This window comes from Xiphophorus maculatus, chromosome 9 (assembly GCF_002775205.1).
Source record: "Xiphophorus maculatus strain JP 163 A chromosome 9, X_maculatus-5.0-male, whole genome shotgun sequence".
Taxonomy (NCBI): Eukaryota; Metazoa; Chordata; class Actinopteri; order Cyprinodontiformes; family Poeciliidae; genus Xiphophorus; species Xiphophorus maculatus.
In genome coordinates this window covers 1840531-1862000 of record NC_036451.1, presented here as the reverse complement: position 1 = coordinate 1862000, position 21470 = coordinate 1840531, and the positions used below count along the sequence as shown (strand labels likewise).

General features: G+C 35.0%; 2 protein-coding genes across 2 annotated transcripts; one reads left to right on the top strand and one right to left on the bottom strand.

Moving 5' to 3' along the window:
- Window positions 1–429: 429 nt before the first annotated feature.
- On the bottom strand, window positions 430–10753 carry kng1 (kininogen 1). Its single transcript, XM_023339128.1, has 9 exons — window positions 10697–10753; window positions 8981–9082; window positions 6631–6777; window positions 5202–5318; window positions 5003–5078; window positions 2188–2357; window positions 1993–2103; window positions 1810–1908; window positions 430–886 (listed from the first exon to the last, which is right to left on the bottom strand). Exons 1-9 carry the CDS (start codon window positions 10736–10738, stop codon window positions 590–592), a joined length of 1161 nt encoding a protein of 386 aa, XP_023194896.1. The 5' UTR covers window positions 10739–10753; the 3' UTR covers window positions 430–589.
- Window positions 10754–15787: 5034 nt separating this feature from the next.
- lamp3 (lysosomal associated membrane protein 3) lies at window positions 15788–21304 on the top strand. Its single transcript, XM_023340041.1, has 7 exons — window positions 15788–15897; window positions 17204–17287; window positions 18136–18218; window positions 18912–19037; window positions 19132–19204; window positions 19300–19470; window positions 20508–21304. The coding sequence occupies exons 1-7, from the start codon at window positions 15837–15839 to the stop codon at window positions 20645–20647; spliced, it is 738 nt and encodes a 245-aa protein (XP_023195809.1). The 5' UTR covers window positions 15788–15836; the 3' UTR covers window positions 20648–21304.
- Window positions 21305–21470: the final 166 nt, after the last annotated feature.

Genomic DNA, 21470 nt, shown 5'->3' with positions numbered 1-21470 from the left:
TGAAGGATTCACAAATGTGGGTTAAATTGCCTTAAAAAGATATGTACCGTATTCCTGCGAAAATTACTTGAGGAAATTTCCTCTACAAGTTAGGACTCTTAGTTTTGACATATTCAATGCAGTTTATTTTTGTCTTGAGGCTTTTATGTCAGGCAAAAGTTTGGGTCGCACGCAGACATCTTCATTATGTTCTGTGACTTTGTGCCGTTGACGCAACATATCTATGGTCGTTGATGCTAAGGCTAACTAGCTGTTAATTAACCGCTAGCACCCTAGCTAGCTTTTTTTCCCATTTATCATTGAGTAGTCAGTTGGTAGTACTGCTACTGGCTCACTGAAAGCCTGAATTATATCACTCCTAAACACCTTTAAATAGAAAATCTGGTTACTTTGAACCAAAGAATATAGAAACAGGGGTTACAATAAAAGTATGTCTGCTAACAGCCTTTAGCCCCGAAGGTGGTTCTGGAAAGATTTAAATCATCAATAGAGCCTTGTGTACAAGAAAAAAAACAGTTAAACATAATTCATTGAGGACACTTTTTTTAAACCTGAACATACAATAAATGCGGCTTCTTGAGATGGAATCTTAAGAAAGCAGGTCAGTATCGCTAAATTCTCCCGCCAATGGCGGCTTCTGGGAGGGCGCTACGGGTTGGACCGGCTTGAATTGTTTCCAGGGGTTGGAGGGGCAGTGGAAGGGGTGGTTGTTGGCGTTGGGGGAGGCTGACGGTTTGGAGGCCGTCGTGTCCTCCTCGGATGATTCGTCTTTGGCTGGAGCCTTGGAGGGGGATTGTATCGATGGAGGAGACCGCGACGGTGAAGAGGCGGGCGGAGGTGGATCCCGGTTCCTGAGAGGAGACCAGCCGGGAGGACGGCGCCGAGGCTGCGGGGAAGGTACAAACAATTAAATGGAGACGAATAAATTACTTCACTACGAGGCTGTTATAAATGGAAAAACGGGAGGAGGAAATTTCTTCCAAAAAATACACATTTTATTGAAAAAAAGAACATTTTTGACTTTGAAAAGTTAAAAATTTGCTAGAAAATCTTAAATTTTGAGATTAATCTCAGCAGTGTAAAAGAGTTTCAAAAGTAAAAAAAAAAGATTTTTGAAACAGAAATTTTCTTGTTTTTCTATAAGATTTTGGAATATTTTTCAAGCAAATGTTCAACTTTTCATACTCAAATTGCAGATTTCTTTACATTTCTGAGCTTAATCTCAAAATTGGAGTTTTCTCTAGCAATTTTTTTTTTACTTCAAACAGAAATTTTCTTATTTGTTTTTTTAAAAGAGAATTTCTGATATTTATCTTAAAATGTATTTTTCTACCAAATTTTTATGTTTCATGCTCAGATTTACTTTTTTTTCCTTCTTTTTTTTAAGAAAATTTCTCAGATTAATCTTTTGAAATCTTGGGAAGTTTTACCAATATTTTCTGCCACCATTTGCCTTTCTTAGGACATTCTTGATCACCTGTGATTTAGATGATTTGGGCTTACAGCTAATGAAAACTCAGCATTCTCATAAAATCAAAACATTAAGTTTTTAAAAAGCAGCTCATTTTAATTCAGAAATGTTTTTGCCTACTGCAGGGTTTATATTTGGATATTGTTTAGGCTTGGTTTTTGCTGAAATTACTGCAAAGCTGATGTTTTTTTCTTCTACTCCTTTTTCCAAAAAGCTTTCCTTTCACTCAACTTTCCATTAACAGCTTGAACACAGCATGCTGTAAACAGGCAGCTCATTTAAGGTAATGTCAAAAATATATATTTTTTTGTCATTGCAAACCAAAGTAAGTGTCTCACCAAAGGTAGGGCTCTGTTTTCGCACTGCGCCAGGAGGACACCCGGCTGCTCCAGTCTCCACGGTGCCATATCCACGGTAGCGTTACAGTTAGCAAACTCCTGCATTACATTTTAAAAAAAAAGTAAAAAACCCAATTATATCCAAAAAATTCTAGATTCAGTTGATTTATTTCATGTTTTTACCATATTGTCCTCATCTGGGACACACAGGTCGTTGAGATCTTTGTGCTCAGCCTTTGCACACGTCGTTTTCTTCATGTCGAATCTCAGCTTGTACCTGAAACCTGCAACAACCTGCAAACATAAGCACAGTAAGTTCAGAGCAGGAATAATAATTTCTTACTGGTTTTGTCTTTGCCTCCCACTTTCAGTCTGTACCTGTCTAGTGGCATGGCTGACTCTGTTCAGGGTGAACAGGTGAGTTGAGTTGGAAATTGAGTTAAACTTGGACACTGATGCTAACAGAGGAACTTTAAGGTCCTCTGAGTTTCCTTCAATCTCCACAGGGCAGCCCAAACACGTCGCTTTCTCTGAGGAAATGTAGCCGTCTGAAGAAAAGAAATAATTTAATGTTGTAACAAACCATGTGTAATAACACCGTCATCAGCATAAAATGATGCCAAAATCCAGAATATAAACAAGGTGAATGTAATTTTTAGGCTTGAGCACTTCGAAATCCCAACATCTTACCAAGCATTTTGGTCTAATTTCCAGTGCAAATATCTTAGTACACTGGAAGCAAGACAAACTAACTTGCAAGTAACTTTTCAGCAAGAAATAGGAGCTTGTTTTATGTCAACAATCCCTTAATATTGATATAAAAAGTACTGGTTCCACTGGCACATTATTCCACTTTTAACATTGGGAAAAATGTCTTGTTTTTTAATGACGCACAAAAAATGTACAATAACACTGTCATCAGCATAAAAAGACGCCAAAATCTCAAAAACAAACAAGATGAATATAATTTCCAGGCTGGAACACTACAAAAACACAAATCTTAGTTCAGATATCTTAGTACAATTGAAATAAGACAAAACTAACTTACAACTAACTTTTCAATAAGAAACAGGAGCTTGTTTTATTTCAATAATCCCTTAATGTTGATATAAAAAGTACTAGTGCCACTGGCACATTATTCCACTTTTAACATTGGGAAAAATGTCTTGTTTTTTAATGACGCACAAAAAATGTATAATGACACTGTCATCAACATAAAATGACACCAAAGACTAGAATATTATTTCTAAGCTTGTTCACAACAAAAACACCAAATCTTACCAAGTACTTTCTGTCTAGTTCTGGTGCAAACATCTTAGTACATTTGAATTAAGACAAAACTATCTTACAATTATCTTTTCAGTGAGATATGATCTTGGTTTAGATCAATAAATCCTTAAAATTGATTTAAAAAGTACCTCTGAATAATCTGACATTGTAACTAGTAACCTTTCATCAATATTAAAGAATTATTGACTTAAAACAAGCTCCTGTCACCTGAAAAAATGTTTTTAAGTTAGTTTGTCTTATTTTAAGTGTACTTATATATTTGCACTAGCCAAAAATGACATGCTACGATTTATTGTTTGAGGAGTGTTCAACAGGTAAATCAATAATTTTTAGGATCTTTTGAGTGTTTAAAGTGAACAAGATAACAGAAAATAAATGAGAAAAACCACTTGAAGGCATCAAACCACCAAACTGTTTTATTAAGTTCTGTGTTTTCATTACTTCTTTTACTGTTTTCTGCCAAACGTTTATATTTTTAGTAACTGGTATCTACTTTTCTTCTAATAGATCAGATCAGTTCAAAATGTGTAAAATCTAAACATCAGCAGTTCAGAATCAACGTATATAATTTCAAATAATGAACAAAATAATACAAGGAGCTTAAATCCTTCAGCAGAAAAAAAGTATTTTATAAAAGAAGGAATTTTCCATGTTGATCCTGGAAATTGTTGCCTCACGCTTTGAAAGAATCTGTTTGCATTTGCCTCCGCCAGGGGCTTATAAAGCAAACAGATTAAAGTCTACATGCAGCCGTTTTCCATGCAGTGATAGGTTAATGTTGGGCTTTTTGTATTTGCTTCAATGTATTTCACAATCTTGGTTTCTCCACACATGTTTCTTTTATTTGATTTTTTTTTTTAAAGCAAAATGATGTGACAGAAGAACACAAGAAGGAATATTTATTTAATCTAACTCGTGATTCTGTAGGAGTGCTCAGATATCGGACTTTTTGCACACAATAAGCAAAAGTAATCTTTCTTAATTCAAGACTGCAGTGAGAATGTTGATGAGAATTAAATGGAGAGATCATATTGATATCCAGTTTGCAGTTTGCAACATGTGGAAAAAGTTCAAATATTGTCCCAAAGTAAACCTTTTGGACGACGTTGTTGTTTAGACTTTTTGACCAGAAGTGTCGAAATTTTGATGGAAAAGTCCCAGAACCACCACAGATTATTTCACTTATTAAATGTGCTGTTAATAATAATCTGCCAGTGGAAATGGTAATTTTTCATCAAGATAAAGTAATTATTGACCTAAAACAAGCTCCTATTTCTTGCTGAAACGTATTGTAAGTTAGTTTTATCTAAAGTGTATTAAGATATTTGCACTAGAAGCTACAACAAAATACTTTGTAATATTTAGTGTTTTTACTGTACGCTATACATGCAAAGATCATGCTACAAATATGTTAAAATGTGGGAAAGGAAAAAATGTTTCCAAATGATTTTATTTTGGTTCCTAGAGAAAATATCATGTTACACTTTAAATAAGACAAAACTAACCTAAAAGTAAAGTTTCAGCAAGATATAGGAGCTTGTTTTAGGTCAATAATTACTTTATATTGATGAATAATTACCAGTTCCACTGGCAGATTATTCTATTTTTGGGAAAAATGTTGTTATAAGAAAAACTTTTCTCTAAAACTGCTTTGCTTTTACAAATTTTGAGACATTTTTGATAAAATCTTCTTTGCTTTGACCTTCACCTCTTAAGTCTATTATTTCAGATATTGTATTATTTCAATATTTTATGCCTTGTATGTTTTTTTGTAGATTTTCTATGGCTAAATAAATGCAAATGTACCATAATTTATTTGATTTAAATGTTTTTGCTCCACTGCAGGATGCAAGTTGAGTAACTAGTTGATCATTTCCAGTTTCTGGTAAGATCATTCACTCACCAACATTACAATACACCTCTTTAGTGACGGTCTCTTTCTCATTCATGTGGACTGTAGAGTTGCATGAAATCGCTGCCTGGAGGAAAAACATCGTAGAGTTTAAGTTTTAAAACTTAAACTTTGTTCTAACACAAATATTAAGAGAGAGAGAGAGTTTTTTTTGTTATTTAATATCCTTTAATAATTTTAATGTCGTTACCAGAGATCCGGTGGGAAGATAGTCGCAGTCTGTCCAGTTTTTGCTGCCCCCTGCTGGACAGTCACTCCTCCTGCTGGTGAACTCCAGGTAGTACATGGAGTCGGATCCGTCCTCTGTCTGCACACAAACCCTCACAATCATGCAACAGAATATTAGGGCCAAAAAAATTAATATATTTCCAATCTATGAGCTCCAAAAGTATAAAATTTGCTATGAAAAACACAGAAATTTTGAGAATAATCTGATAAATTTCTGTTAAAAAAAAACAAACACACTACAAATTTCAGTTTCAAAAGTTGAAGTTTTTCCAAGAAAAAAAATACAACATCAAACGGACCACGATGTAAGGTTGTGTGGAAATGTTGGCATTTAAAGGATCAAAATGAAAATAATTCATATAAATACAACATAAAATTGGGCAAGAAAAGAAATCTGTAAAGTTACTCTCAATGGGGGTTAAAATATCAAAAAAAGACATGACTCAAGTAAGAGTAAAAAATATACTTTTAGGAGTATTTTTACTGCACTACTGCAAAAACACAAAATCTTAAAACATATTTTTAATCTAGTTTCTAATGAAGACATCTTAGTACACTTGAAATAAAACAAAACTAACGTAAAGTAACTTTAAAGCAGGATATCAGAACTTGTTTTAATTCAATAATTCCTTAATAATAATGAAGAAATACTTGTTCCATTGGCAGATTATTACACTTAAAAAATGGGAAAACCATCTTGTTACAAGTGAAATAATCTGCCAGTGAAACTAGAACTTTTTCATTAATACTAAGGAATTATTTACTTTAACCAAGCTGCTAAATCTTGCTGAAAACTTACTTAAGTTAGTTTGTCTCATTTCAAGTGTACTAAGACATTTGCACTAGAAACTAGACTGGAAGTTACTTAGTAAGATTGTGTGTTTATCCAGTGAACAAGCCTGGAAATTACATTCACCCTGTTTATTTATTAGATTTTGGCATCTTTTTATGTTGATGATCATGTTATTATACATTATACAAACCAAAAACACTTTTTAACATTTTCTGTTTTTGCAGTGTAAAAATACTCCTAAAAGTAATATTTCTTTTCCAAAAAGTTACTCAAGTAAACGTACCCAAGTAAATTTAACCAGTTACTACACAACTCTGCAATCAGCATGTAGCAAAGGTCAAAGGGTCAAACAGCATTTTCCAGGAATTTGTCAGCCATTTCAGGAGTTTGTTTTGAAAAATAATTTCTAAATTCAACAAAAGCTGCAATTTATGTCTAAATCAAGATTATGGAAACATGACTTCATCACATCTGACTGTCTGAATTATGGAATAATAATAATGAGATCATACATATTAATGAGATCATACATATTCATGAGATCCTGAGTTTTCCTGCGCTGTTGCAGGAAGCTGCATTATTTCTCCAGCTGCTGTACCTTCTTGGCCACTCTGATCTCAAACAGAGCCAGCTTCTGTCCAACGGTCAGCTTGCTGTTGAACTCATGCAAGGCGCTGGTGACGGCCTTCTGCACTGACGGGTCATCGCAGAAAACCAGAACGCCTCGCTGGCCGTCCACGCCCGCCTGGACCAACCAATAAAACAAGAGACGTTAATGGCAAACTCTCACACAAAAGATTAAATCTTTATTTTAAGAGAGAAAAGCGAATTTCTTTTTAACATTTGAGGCATTTATGACAAAACTAAAGGTGGGATAAATTTAGCCTGTTTTGATAAAGTATATTTATTTAAGATGTCACACGAAGCGATAAAGTGAAACCACTTGGTTCATGAAATCATCTGTAAGGGAACAATTTCATGTGGTTCCTAAGACATAATCATCATTTTTCTCTCTTTTTTTTGATGTGACACTCGGACAACACAAAATTTTACCAAGTATCTTTGGTCCAGTTTTAGTGCAAACGTTGTAGTTTTGTCTTATTTCAAGTGGAATAACCTACAAGTAACTTTTCTCCAAGAAAAAGTAGCTTGTTTCAAGTTACTGATTCTGTAATATTGATTAAAAATTACTAGTTCCAATGGATTTATTGAATTTATAACATGGGAAAATGTTATGTTGTTAGTAAATTAATCTGCCAAAAGAACTGGAACTTTTTAATCAATATTAAGTAATTATTCACTTTAAAAAGCTGCTATTTCTTGCAGAAAAGTTACTTGTAAATTAGTTTGTCTTATTTCAGGTGTAATAAGATATTTACACTAAATTACATGACTGTTATTTAAAAAAAATTACTTTTAAAAGTATTCTTTGTGCATCATTGTAAGTGAAATACTCTGCCAGTGAAACTAGAATTCTTTTTATCATTAAAGAGAAAGTTACTTGTAAGTAATTTTTGTCTAATTTAAAGTGTACTAAGATATTTAGACTAGAAACTCGACCAGAAATAGTGGGTAACATTTTGTTTTTGCAGTGAACAAGCCTGAAAATCACATTCTCACCGTTTATCTTTTTATATTTTGGTTTCCTTTTATGCTGATGACGGTGTTATTATAACTGAATGAAGTTTGCTCAATCTGCACTTCAGTTTTTGCCCCATTTAATATAATTAGCTTTGGAAAGACACAATAAGAACCAGATATAATTACTTGGAATTTTATACGTAAGTTATTCAGTCACAGCAACAACAAATTTCAACTGTTTTTTGCTTCACAAATACATCAGCAGTTTAACATCATTTTGGAGTAAAGGCACCCACAATAAAATGCTCAATTTCAGGTATTATCTGTGTATATGTTTTTAATATTTAAGTTTAATGAACTAAGTAAGGAAGGTTTTCTTCATTTCTTTATTTCCACGTTACAGATTTCATTTCAACCCTAGCATTTATTGACGAGTTTCATGAAAATTTGATTTCTCATTTGGATCTAATTGCTAATAAAATTAGCTTATAACTCACCAACTCAATATATAATCACAGATCTCCTGCTGTGCAGGTTGTAAACATTTTTTCCGTATTATCGAAAATATCTTATTTTAAATTAAATAATCTGCCAGTGGAACTAGAACTTTTTTAAATCAATATTAATAAATTATTTACTTAAAATAAACTCCTAAATCAGGGGGTGTCCAAACATTTTATGGGTCAAACTCGTTAAGTCAAAAGAACAAAATAAACCTACAATCAAGCAAATAAAGTTATTTTTTATTTATTTTCTTGAAAGAAGTTTATGTTTTTCATCATATATCAAAAATGTTCAAAATAATTTTGCACGCTTGCTGTATTAAATCATCTAGTTTTAAATTATTTTAGGCTTAGTTGAACAAATTAAATCTCAGTTATAAGAAAAGTTATAAGAAACGTTTCAAAACGTTTAGATGAGTTTTAAACATTCAATAAAAGTCGAATTATGCAAGTAAAAAGACGAATACTTTATGTCATGTTTAACATTTTCTATTCCAAATCATTTTTTACCATGGATTAAAATAAATAAATTTGTATCATTCATGAACTGCAGTCGGGGGCCACAAAAAATTAGTCGAAGGGCCACAAATGGCCCTCGGGCCGCACTTTGAACACCCTGTTCTACATCTTGCTGAAAAGTTACTTTTAAGCTAGTTTTGTTTTAATTCAAGTGTACGAAGATATTTACACTAGAAACTAAACCAAAATGACTTGGTGAGATTTTGTTTTTGGTTGTTTTTAAGCTCTTTATAAATCAATAAATCAAAAAACTGAAAAAATGCTGTGGTTTCTTTAAGTCATTGAAGAGTTTCTCATATCTCAAAGCTGCTCTTCTCTCTTTTCGAATGTTTTCTTTTCTCTTACCTGCCCGAACGCAGAGCTGCAGAAACACAGCAGAGCGGCGACAAACAGCCCCACTGCGCTGCTCATCATGCACGTTGGTGACTGCTTCGCCTTTTTACTCAGCTGCAAACCACAGAAAAAGATAACGTCAAACTAATTATCAGGGCTTTCACCTCACGAACCAAGCTTCCCTGTGGACGAAATCTGTGTGACAACAGATCAGGCTGAGACTCTGGCAAATGGCAAAGAGCAAAGCTTTATTTGGTCTGCAGACGGAGAACAACACAGCAGCAGCTGCTCTGAGGTCTGACTTGCAGCTGCAAAGCCCTCACAATATATAGAAGTCATGACACAATGTGGTCGTTCCAGTTTCAGTTGAACAATTTTCATGCAGGTCACGTATCCATAGGGTGGGTCAGCTGGATGATAAACATCTTCTATGTCAAATATGTGAGTTTCCAAGAATCAGGTTTGCTAATGGAACAATTTTGCATAACAAAAACATTGTCAGAATAAATGTCTCAAAACTCTGAGCTGGTGACATTCTATAGAGAAACTTGTTGAGCCTCAGGACTTATTCCATCACACTATAATTATCTAAACTATCTGTAAACAAATACTGGACTTGCTGTGGTATGTATGGTGAGGCGATGTCGCCATCAGCAATCGCTGCAGGGACCCCTCTGACTGGTTCTACAGAAACTCTGGCCTACATACTCTAACAGATTGAGCAATACTAATGTGGTTAAATGAGTAAAAGAATTAAATAAAACTGTTAAGAGAAACAATACAACAATTTTTACTTCACATCCCCCAGTCGAATTGTTCCAAAGCTAGCTTACAGTGAAAATCCCGACTCCTCTCTCCGGATGATTGAGTGAATTTGTCCTCTTCAGATGATGACACAAAGGGCACAAAGGACACAGACCCAACGCTCGCCTCGCTCAGTCAGTAAAAGAGGAGTAAATGTTTGCTCTTCTGTTTGCCCTCCCAGTCAATACATCAGCCATTTCAGAGGCAAAGGGAACGCAAAGCAAGACGCACAAACATTACGCTCTGAATCAGACACAAAGCGACGCCTAAAAACACAGATTTGAATTTTTCTGTAACGTTTGTGTCTACATGCCACTGTTGGCACAATCCCTGTGTTATTCGAGTCAGTTTTACGTGGAACTTTGTCCCTGTCGACCTTTAACCTCAGCCACTCTGATTTCCCCACCAACTGTCTGTCAACAAGCTGAGGAGAGCTCCCATGCACCAAGATCAACAGATTACGAAATATTCTCTGTGGATCTGCCCCCAGTTTGCCTGTTTGCAGTTCATAAGTCACTTCAGCGCCATTTAGAGATTTAAAACATACTGGAAAGTATAAGATTACAATGTAATTTATCATAGAAATGTGGTAAATTAAAGGAGCTTAATTCTTCTGAAGAAGTTCTAGTTGGGATTTGAGATGCTGCAGAATCTGATTTTTTTTTTTTTTTACCAATATATTTTTATTGAGATTTTTCACATTTTTATTTCTCTGAGTTGAGTAAAAATAATTACTGTCATGTAATAACTGCAAAGAGAACCTGTTCGGATAATTACATGCTTGTATTTCTGCTGTAGTTCTGGGAAAATCTGAACACCCAAATATACAAAATGTTCCACTACTTTAAATTGCTTAATCTCACTGATGGGGTTAATCCTTTCACCTGGATTTAATACCAGAATAGAGGATTTTGTATTATTTACTTTGTAGCCCGAGACTCTCCCAAATTCCTGGATCACTTCCATCACCGCCGGAATTGAGTTTTTCAGATCTGTTAGAAATAAAATAACATCGTCAGCGAATAGAGAAACGTTGTGCTCTGTGGGTCCCACCGTGATCCAGAGATTTGTGGATGGAGACGAACAGCTGATGCCAAAGGCTCGATTGCCAGTGTGAATAGTAAGGGAGAGAGAGAGACGGCATCCTGGCGACAACCCTTCCTGATCTGAATCGCCCTTTGATACTATTTCTGCAGTTGGATTATTATATAATATTTTAACCCATTTAATAAAGTAACGTCCACTGAAAGAAGAGCTGTGTCTTTAGCGTTCTTTTTGAACCAAATAATATTCAGGACCCTCCTAATATTGTGGTATCCTTGCCTCCCAACTACAAACCCATTTTGATCTTTATTTATAATATCTGGTAAGATTCTTTGCAGTCGCAATGCCAATAGTTTACAGATGATTTTGAGATCAGAGTTCAGTAGACTGATGGGTCTCAGGTTTTCACATTTATTGGGAGGTTTACCCGGTTTTGGCAGCTGGATAATTAGAGCCTGATTTAAAGAGGGAGGCAAGGTGCCATTTTGAAATGACTCCATGAACATGTCTAGAAGGGGAGAGAGCAATTTGTCCTTAAATGTTTTGTAAAGGTCGATGGGGACACCAACAGGTCCTGGTTGCTTTCCAGATTTCATTCCATTAATGGCTGGTGCTAAATCCTCTTTATTTATTTCTATATTTGAGTCTACTCTACAATCCTCTGCAATGACAGGGAGATGTAGTCTACTTAAAAACTTGTCTAATTCCACTTGGTCTAACTTTCCTTTAGAGTCATAATTTCTGATAATAATCTTTAAAAGCATTATTAATATCCCTTGGATCTATTAGAGTTTTATCCTGTTTCAATTGGTGTAATCGAGGTTGTTGTTTCAACCTGTTTAATCTGCCAAGCTAGAAGTTTTCCAGCCTTGTCCTCCTGTTCGTAAAAACTTTGTTTCAATCTTAAGAGACTGGACATTTTGTCATATTCTGCTCTGAGGATCAACAACTGTTTTTTCAACTCAGTATCATTTGTTTGAAAAACCCTCTCCTAAAGGTTCTTTATTTTATTTTCTAGGTGCTGCCTTTTAGTCTTGGCTTCCTTGGACTTATTGCCTGTAAAGCTGATAATATGACCTCTAGTAAACGCTTTAAAGGCCTCCCATCTGATGCATGCTGTTGTTTGATTTGTATTCCTATATATTTAACAAAATCCTCATCCTGCAACCATTTATGCTGAAAGCGCCATCTAGGGGGATCCCTGGTAAGACTCTTATCACAGTAGCTCAGACAACATGGAGCGTGATCTGAAATCACTATGTTTCCATTCGTTTTGAATTTTGGATATTAGTTCTGATGAAATTTTAAAATAATCTATTCGCGAGTAAGTCTGAAATGTTGCTGAATAACATGAGTAGGCTCTGGTTTGTTGCTGAAGTTCCCTAAAGATGTCTGCCAGTCTAAGAGTTTTCACAAACATCTGTATAGTTGTTCTACAGATGTTATGTGCCATATCTGACCCTGTGGATCTATCTATTTCTGGAATAAGAGTACAATTAAAATCCCCTGCGATCACAAAGCGCCACTGCAACGATGAAAGTGAGAGGAACAAGTTTTGAAAAAACCCAGAATCATTTGAGTTAGGACCAAAGACGTAACTAGGTTCATTTTTTCCGATAGTAAAGAGCCCTGAACTATCAAACATCTACCCTTCTTATCCTTGATAACATTGTTTACAAGAAATGGGACAGATTCGTGGATAAGAGTCATAACTCCTCTTGCTCGAGAAGAAAATGTTGAAGTGAATACGTTGCCTCACCTCCTGACCCTCATCCTCTTCCATAAGATGCGTCTCCTGTAGAAAAACTATTCTGGAATCCAAATCTTGCAGTTTATTACTGACTTGTTTGACCTTCTTTAGACGTTGTAGGCCCCTGCAGTTCCATGTAACCATTTTAAGATTTAAGGCTTGCGACATGTAAGATCCACCAAATTACCAGAAATGGAGAAGAAATAAAAAACAAAGTTTGCCACTGTTAAAAAAAGAGGATCATTTAATGCTAGCTTTGGATAAAACGTTTGGCTTTTTCCTCTTTTAATCTTCCGAGTCCTCGGCGAGTGACGTTCTCCGTGGGCGACGTGCAGCGACGGCGTGCTGCTAAAACGAAACAACAACAAAGCGTGTTGACGTCACAGATCACAGAGTTTAATCTCATACAAAGCAATCGACAACAAAGCTGCAGAGGAACAGAGATATGCATTTTTCTCATAAAAATAAAGACACACAAGGGGAAGACAAACAAACATAAAACAAAGACAAAAAAGGCAAAAAATAGCGGCCGCTCTCTCTCTCCCTCTCTCCACACGTAAAAATATACTAGAGAGGTGTTTCCCTATTTAATATATGCAGTCAAGGCGTTCCTTTCTTTGACCTATTAGAAACTTCGTAGGGACTCAGAGAAACTTGGAAACTCCCCTCATTTATGGCAAAGGTGTCTGGTTTTTGTCTAAGCAAAAGGGCGGACCACTTCGTGCTCATCTCTGTCTGGTACGGGCAGATCCCTGGCGCCAAAAGTCCTAAGATGAGATTTCGCAGACACCTCTGAAGTCTCTTCTGCCATTGGAATGCTAATTTTATTGCTCTGTCTGTCAGCGGGGGAGGAAAAGGGCCCTGCTTATCTGATGCCTGCTTATTCAGCTCCTTACCGCATCTCAGACGAAACCTGTTCCAAATAAGAGTATTGAATATAACAGTTACACATGTCGTAGATTAACTGTATTAAGCACTAAAATTAATCATTTTTCCTTAACACCACATACAAACATGAACATTTGAGAAACTTAAACAACAGAACAAAACTCACAACATATTTTGTCTTGACCTAGCCTCCAGATCCGTAACTTTATCTTCCGAGTCTTTCTTCTTGGACTCTAACTTATCCACCTTAGTTCGTAGCATTTCTATCTCACTCTCCGCATCAGAAATACGTGTTTCAGTTTCTGTGATTCGTTGGGTACAGTCGTTTATCTCTTTTCTTACACTGCATTGGAAATTAGACCAAAAATACTTGGTAAAATTTAGTTTTTTCACTGTAGACAGATTTCTGTTGGTTTTCAAAGTTTAAATATTTACAGAAAAGACAATTAAAACACTTACATGATAGATTTTGCTATTCAGAATCACTAGAAACATGGCCTTTAAGCTTAAGAAAACTACCAGGTAGAGAATAAATTTCCATATTTAAACAAACAACTTTATTGATTTCTAAAAGCTAACAGTTAGCGCACAAAATTTAAATTTATTATTAAAAAAAGAATTCCAATAACAAGCATCAGTTGGATTCATCTGGATGAATATGTTAACAAAATTCCTGGCATAATTGATAGAGTTCATATGAATTAATTAATCAAAATCTGATTTAATGTGTGTTTGTGACCAATTTTACTGAAATAAACCCACAGCATGATAGTGGCGCCACCATGCTTGACAGTGTGTAGTGTCCTTAGGTTTGAACACCTGAGATTTATTCCTTCAAGCATTCTTCTTCTTCTCGTTGTGGCCAGAAAATATTTTTAAAAAGTGGATTTCATTTCAGTCTGAGTTGTATAACAGAGGTTATAAGAATTTGTGCTTAATTATGACAATATAATCATAACAGTAGAAGAAAAAAAAACACAATTTTACCAGAAAATTAATCTTAAAATTGTGAGTAAAACCTTGTTTTAATGAGAAATACTACTAATAATAATTTGATCCTAGCTGTACTTCCACTAATTATGGAATATATAATTATATTTCTCATGAAAATATTATAAAATTATGACTTGATTCTGGTAACATTATGACTTTATTCCTACAATTAAAAATAAACAAAATCTTAGCCTTGCCCAAATATTCAATTTTAGAGTTGACCTGAATTCAAAGTCCAAATAAATAGAAGCTATAAAGCAAGATGGCCGTCTTGGACCTGCTTACGTCACACATTACTATGAAAACGCAAGGAGTGCTCTGGTGGAAAAAATCCTGATTTTCCAAAAATTAAATCTTCAAATTCGATTTATTAAATCAGTTTATCGGCCAGCTGTATATTAGAGTAATGGCTTCTTCCTTTCAGCCCATGTTGGTTCAGATTGGATAAAAACCCGTAAATACGCTGATTTTCTATAATATTATATAATACTGAATGTTTGAAAAAGGATGAAGTGTGTCGCTCCTTTCCTTTCTTCCTCCAACTTTCATCGTCTTTACTGAGAGTCTGGTTCCATGTGATTCGGTGGTCGACTCCCCCTAGTGGTCTGGAGGTCCTCTGTTATGTGGAGTGAGTTTGAAGCGTTTTGCACTTCCTGTTATTTTTGCTATTTGCAGCATTTCTCTTGTGTTTTGTGTGGTGACAGGATTGTTCTGTAGTTGCATTATGTCTCTTTTGTATTTGTTTGGTTGGTTGTAGGTTTCTATTTATTTTTTTTCTGTGATTTGAGCGTTTTTCATCTGGTTTTGTTTTTGTGTGTGTTTGTGTGTTTTGGAGTTTCTTTCAGCTACCGTACTATTGCCATTAAATTAAATCAGCATTTTAACATCATTCTGTAGGTGTTCAAGTTTTATTGTTTATTTGATGTTTTGAAACATTTAAGCTGGACAAAAAAACAAACAAAACTAGATGAAATTTTGTATTTTAAGTATATTATTAAGTTAAATTTGACCAAAGCAATCAAACAAGAACAAACTTTCTCTTCACACAACAAGCTGATACTTTTTGTCTCTCTCCTCTCTACCGATGCTGCTGAGTCTATTTAAAGACAAAGGAAAATCCTGCATTAAACTTGACATGTAATGTTTGTTTTTTTTTTTACTGTTTATTGAGTTAAAGTTCCCATCTTGCATTACGATTTCTTTACATCCATGATTTACTCATTAAATGGAAAATTCAGATGATGCAGACAAACCTTTCAACTGACTTTCTGCTTCTGTGGTCTCTCTTCATGAGCCTCTCAAGTGTTGAGCTGCTCTCACATTTACAAAGCAAACCACAGCTGCACTTCCTATCTGTCACCAATCTACCTTCACATTTCTTCACTAACCATGCAGCTAAATTCCCATACGAGCAGACTGGTTGTTCTCCTTTTAACTGCTTTTCTTCCAGGTAAGTTTGATGGTTTTTCACTACATTATTGGTTTAAAATGAGGAACCAGGTCAGACTTTGTGGTTTCTCTTTTGATTTTGCGAGTACATCTTTTCATAAAACCGTTAAAGGGTAGAAATACCGATTCTGGTTCCGATTTACCAAGTCAGATATCAGACTTTGTTACACAAATCCATGTTCATGCATAAAATATTCGCTTTAATCTTGGTTTTGTTCTCCCCATACAGTAGTGATAGCTCTCAGTTTTGTTCTTTCTCACTCTGTGGGTTTAAGCCACATGAAAACAACTGCAGTGTTTCCACAGAATCTGCTTCATTCGTCATATTTGTGTACAGAAACAAGAAATATAACTTAACTTTGCTTTGCTCTCAATAAAAACATTGAATTAAATATCTGAAAATTTTAAAAATAAAAAATATATATATTTTTTTTAAGTATGGATGTGTACAGTGTTCTGTGTTTTTTCAAAAGAGGAAGACGAGGTTGAGTTAATACAGATATGAATCATATTGATGTTGGCTCTCTTCACGAGAGAAACAGCTCTCTAGTGCCAACCTGAAGGTAAAAGTTTAAACAGTTTGTGTCCAGGATGTGTGCGGTCTGCAGACATTTTGTCTCATGAAAAATGTTGGCAGTTTTTTTGGTCCATTGTTCTCCATTTTTTTGGAAAATAATTAAAATGGTCTTATCCTTAGCAACATCGAGATATGGGTCAGTATCTTCAAAACCAGCTTCCTGTTTTTAGTGTAATAGGCACTGACTGCACAGTTGTGATCCATTTACTATCAAATTAATAAGTAAATAAAAATTTGCTGAACTAAAGACAAATATTTTGTGCTTTTTCTAACTTTTTCCACTTTTAGAATATTTCGATTTGTCTACATTTTTAAAAAAAAAACTCATATTAGTGAAATTCTTTCCTAAAAAGTCTATAAAAATATAAAACCTGTCGATTTGCACCAACAATTTGTCGCGGTGACAAGATTTTGGACAATTCTTGAATTGTATAGGTGTCTAAATTTCAGAGACCCCTGGTACAAGATATATTCGTATTCCTTCTGATGTAATTATGTGTGTGTTATTTTTAAACAGTTGTGTATTTAGTCTACATTTCTAGCTGTTTATATGTATTGTATGTGTATTTATTTTTGATTGAGCAGCTGCTACTAGGACAAATTTTCCCTAGGGGATATTAAAATATATTCTATTTGACTGACATCCTCACATTTTCTCACACTGTTTCTGCTTTGGCATCAAATTAATAAACTTTCAGAAGAAAAAGTGATAAAGTTCCTTCTTCATCAGGTCTCCGCCTGCAGAGAAATGGCAGCTCTACGGTTCATTTCTACAGGCCTGTTCTTCAACACATCGAAACCGTTCCCACACCTGGTGAGCCCAGTCACCTGAATTATGACAAGAACAACTATTAATAAATAATCAATAAAATGCAAAGAGGATGGCACAAGCCGTGTTAGCGGCATTGTTGAGGTTTTCTCAAACTGTCTGGACTTTTCTTTGGAAGAACTTTCCAGAAGAATGAGCTACAGGGCTGAAAATGTTAGCATTTTCGAGCGTTTTAATTCACATTTTGTACATTTTTTAATTTCCATGTGGGTCTCAATTGCTTCTAAAAATAACTCGAGCGCTTTAAAAAAAACACCCAGCTGTTGTTTCTCAATAAGTTAATGTGTTTTTTTATCTGTTAGAAAAACCTCCAGATTGTCCCGCGGGTATTGCACCGTTACCTAGCAACCTCAGCCGAGCCCAGGCCCGTTTCCTAGCAACCCTAGTAGAGCTACAGAATGATTGGTTGGTTTTTACCACTGTGTGCGCTCTAAAGTGGCTGCTGTAAAAAAAAAACGAGTGTTTTGTTTTCAACTTACCATTGAGGAAAGATGTTTGTATAACTGCATCTGTTTGCAGCCATTTTCATGCGCCAGTTTAAACGTTGAGAACGTTGAGTGGACCTCACCTCCCCAACTCAACCTTCTGTATGTTTTAGGTGTATTTTATGTATGAAATAATACTACATGCAACTAAAATTTGATTTAAAAAACACCTAGTGGAAGAATTTTAGTTAACCTGAGTGAAATTTGTTCAAGGTTATTTGTTCAGTGTAGCTTAACACAATGTAAAGTATGAAACATAAAAAATATATTCAGACAGTAAATTATTGTTTGTCTCAAGCCACCTATCCAACCACAGACTTGAAGCACTTGCATTTGTTGCGTCCTCAGGAAGCTACATGCTGAGAGATTATGCTGGGCAGCCGTGCATTAAAGCCAACCTGGGAGCAGAGTATGTTGTTATCGAAAACAAGGTGAGAAGCTCTGAAGGATTCAGCAGTGTGTGTTCGTGTGTGTCAAACTCATTTTCCTTCTGGGTCGGTTCTGACAGAATACATTGAAACTGTTAAAGTATTAATAAATAGCTGTTTCTACATTCGACATGTAGTTCTTAAAATTAAATATCGAACATCGCTTCACATTGATCCGCCCCTCCAGAATTTTGCGATTGTTTTATTTTGTTTGTTTTTATTTTGAAATCAAAATCACTTTTTGTGGTGCTAATTCTAAATATTTCAAAGATATTTTGCGATATTTGCTCTTATGTATGACGGTAAATGTAACTTTAGCCCAAAGTTTTTGACATGTGTTGCAGAAAATTTGCAATAAACTCATAATTTGTTGATTTTCTGTGAACCTACTTAATTGCAGAATTGCAAAAACACTGGAGGGACTGCGTGATGTCATTTGCAAGTATGCAGATAAAAACTGCTTTGATTTCATTGACAAAATAACATTTAAGCACACAATTGTTGTCTTGAAAGTTATATTTATGCTTCCCTCTCAAGACATTAGAAGCTATGGTGGGCCACGTTTGGCCCTCGCACCTTATCTTTGACATGTGGGATTAAATACATCCGTGCAGCATCAGTTTTGAGATTCTTATAACTGAAATGCAGGATTATTAGTGAATATAACCCAAAGCGTTTCTCTCTTTGTGTGTTTAGACAAACTGGTATTTCAGCCTTGATCCTTCCAGGGTTATGCTGAGCGGTGAATGCAGCAAAGATGAAGCTCTTCTCTCCCTCATGCTGCCGGATAATTCTGCACAGCTGGAGTTCACTTTCAGAAAAGTAACCAAACAGAAACCAATTTAACTGCTTAGGATTTTCTTAACACATGTTAATTTGTGTGTAAAATTTCATTGTCCGGTTATTTTTCCTACAGGATGAAGATAATTTCTACGTGACCAAACTGGCGGCTGGATTGTTCCCTCTACCTGTTTGCAAAGGATGCCCCAGTGAGAGCTCAGATATATTACAGAAAGCATTCTATCTGGAACAGTAAAAGGAAAGCTTTAATTGTTTCTGTCTTATGGCTTTATTTTCTTCACAGATAAAACATATTCTGGGTTTCTGTCTAACCAGACGCTTTTCAAAGCAGCCAATGACAAAAGCTTCAAGTGTACGTCAGAGTCGCTCCTGTCGGTTTCCTCTAAGCTGCGGATCAAGTTGGTTCGTCTGCAGATGCAGGCCTTCGGTGTCCCGGATGGGCAGTTCAGAGAAGGTAGCAGGAGGGCTGAAAACCTGACGCATCGTAAAATGATTAAAAAAAATGTATCAAGTGGACATAAAAAGTCATTTTAAAGCGGACCTATTTTTCAAAATTCACATTTTGCACGTTTTTGTATTTCCATTTGGGTCTCTTATAAAAACAATCCAAGCATTTAATAAACACATCCAGACGGTTTTTAACAACAAGTTAATGTTGTATGATGTCTGGAAAATGAGTAATTTCAAAAATCTCTGTCACCGTTACCTAGCAACCCAAGCAGAGCTCCAGCGTGTTGTCATCTGGTTTTACGGCTGTATTCGCTGTACAATGGCTACAGGAAAACACAAGTGTTTTGTTGTTGACTTACCATCCAGAAACCCCTTGCTGTATTTTTGTTGGTTGTGCAGGAGGCTCCACTTCTGCTTTTCAAAGATATACAGGTGTATAATTGCGCATCTGTTTGCAGCCATTTTGATGCACGACTGTAAACGTTGAGTAGGGGGGAATGACCAGCAGCAGCTTATTTGGATTTATAGTGACAAGAGATAGATAATGTCTGAAGTTGACTAAAGTTATGTTCCACTTAGAGCTTATGAGATATTGGAGGGATAAGAGTCTCATTATCAAAAGGTATCAATAAGCAGAGGTGGGTAGTAACTAATTACATTTACTTAAATACTTTTGTCACACTATTTTTTACTTTTAGTAATGTTTTTATAAAGTATCACTACTTTTATTTGAGTAAATTTTCAGGATATTCTACCCACTGTGAGGAACTAAACTTCACAAATAAAAAAACAAAAAAATTATGAGCTAAAGACACACCTACAATTTAAGTTGAAGTGAGACGTCTTGTTTGTGCAAAACCTTTGTTATACTAATGGTAATTATTTACCATTAGTATAACAATTATTTCTTTTCATTTTAGTCTTTGAAATTCCAGAATTTGGATGTAATTTTACTTTTTTTCTATCTGATGGTATTTTTTACTCTACCAAAAACTGCTGAGTATTTTTAAATGTTGAGTTTTTCCCTCTCTTGTGTGTCAGAGGATGAGTGCTGGGCTGATTTTAACCACAGAGCGGTTCCCATCATCATCGGGTCCATAGCAACCGGAGTCCTCCTCGGCATCGTGCTGAGCTTCCTGATCATCAGAGATCGCCACGCACCAGGATATGAGAGACTCTGAACTTAATGTTTCACTTTTTAAACTCTCTAAACGTCTAAAATTTACAGTTTATAGTTTTATATTAATGTTTATGTTTCTGTCTTTTTAACAAGCGTTTTTATTTATCATTGTTGCTCAATTTCCGTGTTAAAGTATGGAGATATTGCTTCATGTAAAGCACATTATTGCATTTTTATTTCAACTCACATTTCGAATAAAAGGAAAAATTTCTATAAGAACATTAAAATGAAAGCCAAATTCACTTCTGGAAATTACTCTGTAAATAGACATTAAAGTATAAAGAAATATCAATAGTAACTTTGATTATTCCTCTTTGGAACTCCATTAAAAAAAACTAAAGGAATAACAGTCATAATCCCATAAACTCTAGCAGTTTCTATCGGTTTATAATCACAACCTTCAAAATATTTCAATCAAGATTTTCAGTCAAATTATTTTGACTTTTAGAACTCTGAAATTTTCTGTTTTTTAAAGTTTTTTTTCTATCAAATTTTGAAATTTTCAAAATCTCCGGAAATAGATGCCAGAAATTTTAAAGTAATTGTTCATATGTTGTCCACAAACTATTCAAATATTTATAATTTTTTACTCATTATCTATTCTTCTTAAAAATATACGTGACTTAGGTAATCTTTGTTAAGTAATTTTATTTTCGATACAAATTTAATATAATTTTTGTCCATATTATTAAATATTTTTTAAAAATAGGTATTGATAAACGGAAGTTTTGAGTTAGTTTCTTATCGTTGCCATCAGAGAAACAGAAAAACACCCCCCTCCTGTGGTGACACTTTGTAACTACACTATCCTCCCCGCCTCCGCA